The 3,680-nt window shown below is 38.1% G+C and overlaps 1 protein-coding gene across 2 annotated transcripts in view; it reads left to right on the plus strand.

The window, feature by feature from the left end:
- The first annotated feature begins 2,082 nt into the window (after window positions 1–2,082).
- LOC106873475 (sulfate transporter) overlaps window positions 2,083–3,680 on the plus strand; it is a 208,335-nt gene continuing 206,737 nt past the window's right edge. Inside the window, exon 1 of one of the 2 annotated variants that reach the window (XM_052967943.1) lies at window positions 2,083–2,371. In XM_052967943.1, coding sequence (XP_052823903.1) covers window positions 2,347–2,371 — 25 coding nt within the window. In that variant the 5' untranslated portion in view covers window positions 2,083–2,346. The remainder of the gene's footprint in view (window positions 2,372–3,680) is intronic. The other variant, XM_052967945.1, reaches the window with a different exon arrangement.

Raw genomic sequence — 3,680 nt, forward strand, 5'->3', positions numbered from 1 at the left:
TCATAGCATCATAATTTTGAAATATCTATAAAACCGTCAAAACCGTTTATTTTTATGTTTTTGATTTATTATTAGTGTTGCTTAATGCGTTTTGCTGAAATTGCTGTTTCTTTTCAGATATCATTAGAAAAAGTAATTAAAATTCATTAAAATGAAAGATCTATCAGACTTTCAAAGAGGTCAAATTGTTGGGTCTTGTATGGCAGGCGCTAGCGTAACGAAAACAACCGAAATGTTTGGTGTATCAAGAAGAACTGTGTTGAAAGTAATGACAGCCTTTGAAAAAGAGAGGAAAACCTCCTCGTCGAAACAAAACTCTGGAAGAAAAGCAAAACTTTCCGATAGGGACCGTCGGACTCTTACGCGAATTCTTAGAAAGGATCACAAAAGTAAAGCTCCAAAAATTACTGCAGAGCTTAATCACCACCTCGAGAACCCAGTTTCCAAAAAAAAAACTGTTCGCCGAGAGGGCTGCAATCAGAAAACCACTACTTTCAAACACAAACGTTACAATGCGTTTAGAGTGTAGTAAAAGCCTACAGAATTGGTCCCTAGAGCAGTGGAAGAATGCTATTTTCTCGGATGAGTCATCCTTTACCTTATTTCCGACCACCGGCCGAGTATACGTGTGGAGACAGCCAAAATAAGCATTTGACCCAGACTGCCTTCTTCCAACGGGTAAACGTATAGGAGGATCTGTGATGATCTGGGGGCTATATCTTGGAAATCCGCCGACCCAATGATTTCCCTTCATGGCAGAATTAATAGTCAAGACTATTTAAGCATTTTATCTGGTCAAGTTCATCCTATGGTTGCGGAACTGTTTCTGAAGGTAAACGCAATCTTTCAGGATGATAATGCACCAATTCACACAGCTAAAGTAGTTACTGAATGGCACGAGGAACAGTCTAGTGAAGTTGAACATCTTATCTGGCCACCACAGTCCTCAAGGAGTCGATATCCTCCACCATCATCACTACAAGAACTGGAGATTGTTCTAGCTGAAGAATGGACAAAAATTCCTTTGGAAACAATTCAAACTTTGTACGAGTCCATACCTCGTAGAATTCAAGCTGTAATTACTGCTAAACGTGGTCCTACCCCATATTAAAATTAATTCGTTTGAAATTTTAAGGTGCTTCCATTATTTTGTCAAATCCCTGTATATATTAAAGGCGGTGCTCCAGCATTGCCGTAGTCAAATGACTGAAACAAATAAAAGAATAAAATAATATTATGTGTGTATACACACACACACACACACACACACACACACACATATTTGCATATACATGAATATTGGAATGTGTATGTATGTATGTATGTATGTATGTTTGTATGCATGTATGTATGAATGTGTATGTATGACGTTTGTATGTGTACAGGTATTTTAGTTTATGCATGTACATATGTGAACAAACTTGTTCGCCAAAAGTTCAAATAATGAATAGATCAGCATTCGATCATTTTTTCTGCTATCGATCAATCACCAATCAAAATGAGGTCGGACCCTGTATGTGATTTCGCATCCTGCTAAAAGCAACAGCCAAATATTCCTCTATTTGACATCTTAACTGTCTTAATGTGACACTGACTTCCCTTACACATTGGAAATAGACAGTATAGTCACGGCTGCAGCGCCTTGATTTACAGTTTTCATAAACAGTAACAACACTATCATTACTACTACTACTACTTCTACTATTACATAACAATCGCACACTCCTGTCTTCTTAGTACAACCACCTGTAACATGCATCGTCCTTTCTACTACTACTACTAGTTTTAATACTACTACAGCTGATATTTTTCACCTTCTCCACCACCACCACCACCACCACCACCACCACCACCACTCCTACTTTTACTACTATTGCTGTAACTAGTACTGTATTATAATGACGACAATTAATACTAATAAGTACTATCACTACAGTTCATATTTCTACCACCACCACCACTACTACTACTACAGCTAATTTACTACTACACCGGCTACTACCACTACTACTACTAATACAGCTGGTACTGCATCTCCTGCTGCTACTTTTATTATTACTATCGCTTTCTCTGCTGTTACTGCTGCTGCTACAACTACTACTACTACTATCACCACTACCACCGCCACCACAACCAGTGTCACTACTACTACTACAACTACTATTATCACTTTTATGAACGTAACTACGACAGTATGTAGAATCTAGAAAAGGACATAAACAAAATAACCAGCGTGTCGACAACAACACTAAAAAAACGAGCAACAAGAAGACGAACAAGAACCAGTAATTCTAAGTTGATATATCGAAGAATTTATTTACCAAAGGATTCATTTACCCTACCAAAATGGGGAAATCTTTGTTTAAAAACGGTAAGTTAGTTCCATTCTGTGTTTCATTCTCTTTACATTTTATTCTTTCTTTGTATTACATCATTTTAATAAATATGTTTTTTATGCGTTCAAATTTTGCTGGTGGTTGTGTTATAACTTTCATCTATGGATTTTGTATATGTGAGTCAGCTTTAACATTTAAAAGTAGTATGACTTAACAGAATCGATAAATCATTGAACAATAATGTTTTGCGGAATGGTATATTAGCTTTCTGACTTTTACACATTACGTTCTGAGTTCAGATCTTGTTAAGATTCGTTATTGTCTTTCCTGTATCCGGAGTCGTCTCATTTTTAAATATTTCAACATGTTTTAGCCATTTTAATTGTTGAGCAGCGTTCATACCGACCGACACCTCGTACATGTTTTTATTTTAAAAAAATAATAATAAGTCTCATGCTTGGCTTATCGATTTCTCTTGGTTGAGCCGCTAAGTTGCGAGACACAAACAACGGAACACAGGTTTTGAAGTGTTGTTATTGTAAATACAAACATGCAGAAAGACACACACACACACACACACACACATACACACACACATACACACACACACACACACAAACAAACAAACACACAGATAAATAAAATAAGTATCTGGGGGTCGATATACTGAGGTCACCGCCATTTACCCGTAGGGTAAACCTGTCCGTTACCAAACGAAGTACGCTTGCAGGACATAAGATCTAGGGGCACAGGAACTGAAAAGAAGACCCCCTAATAAGCACCTGTTGGCTTTATGTCGTTCGTAAAGAAAACATCGAAACAAACGAAGAAACAAAACAATGAATCCAACTCCTTCCTATTAAATTTTGGCCTTGAGCCAATCAAAGGTAGGCTTGATATAGATCAGTAGTTCTCAACCGGCGTCCATGTGACCCTTAGAGGTCCACATAAATTTTGTTAAAATTCATCTGCAATATTTTAATATTTTGGTACTTTGTTACTTTGTCGGTTACGACGAAAAGGGTTCCAGTTGATCCGGTCAACGGAACAGCCTGCTCGTGAAATTAACGTGCAAGTGGTTGAGTACTCCACAGACACGTGTGCCCTATATACATATATACGACGGGCTTCTTTCAGTTTCCATCTACCAAATCCACTCACAAGGCTTTGGTTGGCCCGAGGCTATAGTAGAAGACACTTGCCCAAGTTGTCACGCAGTGGGACTGAACCCGGAACCATGTGGCTGGTAAGCAAGCTACTTACCACACAGCTGTCTTTTAATCTCAGGAAGATTCAGCTTGACACAGAATGTGACAATGCCGGCTCTTTGAAATACAGGTACTA

This window comes from Octopus bimaculoides, chromosome 5 (assembly GCF_001194135.2).
Source record: "Octopus bimaculoides isolate UCB-OBI-ISO-001 chromosome 5, ASM119413v2, whole genome shotgun sequence".
In the NCBI taxonomy this organism is placed as follows: Eukaryota; Metazoa; Mollusca; class Cephalopoda; order Octopoda; family Octopodidae; genus Octopus; species Octopus bimaculoides.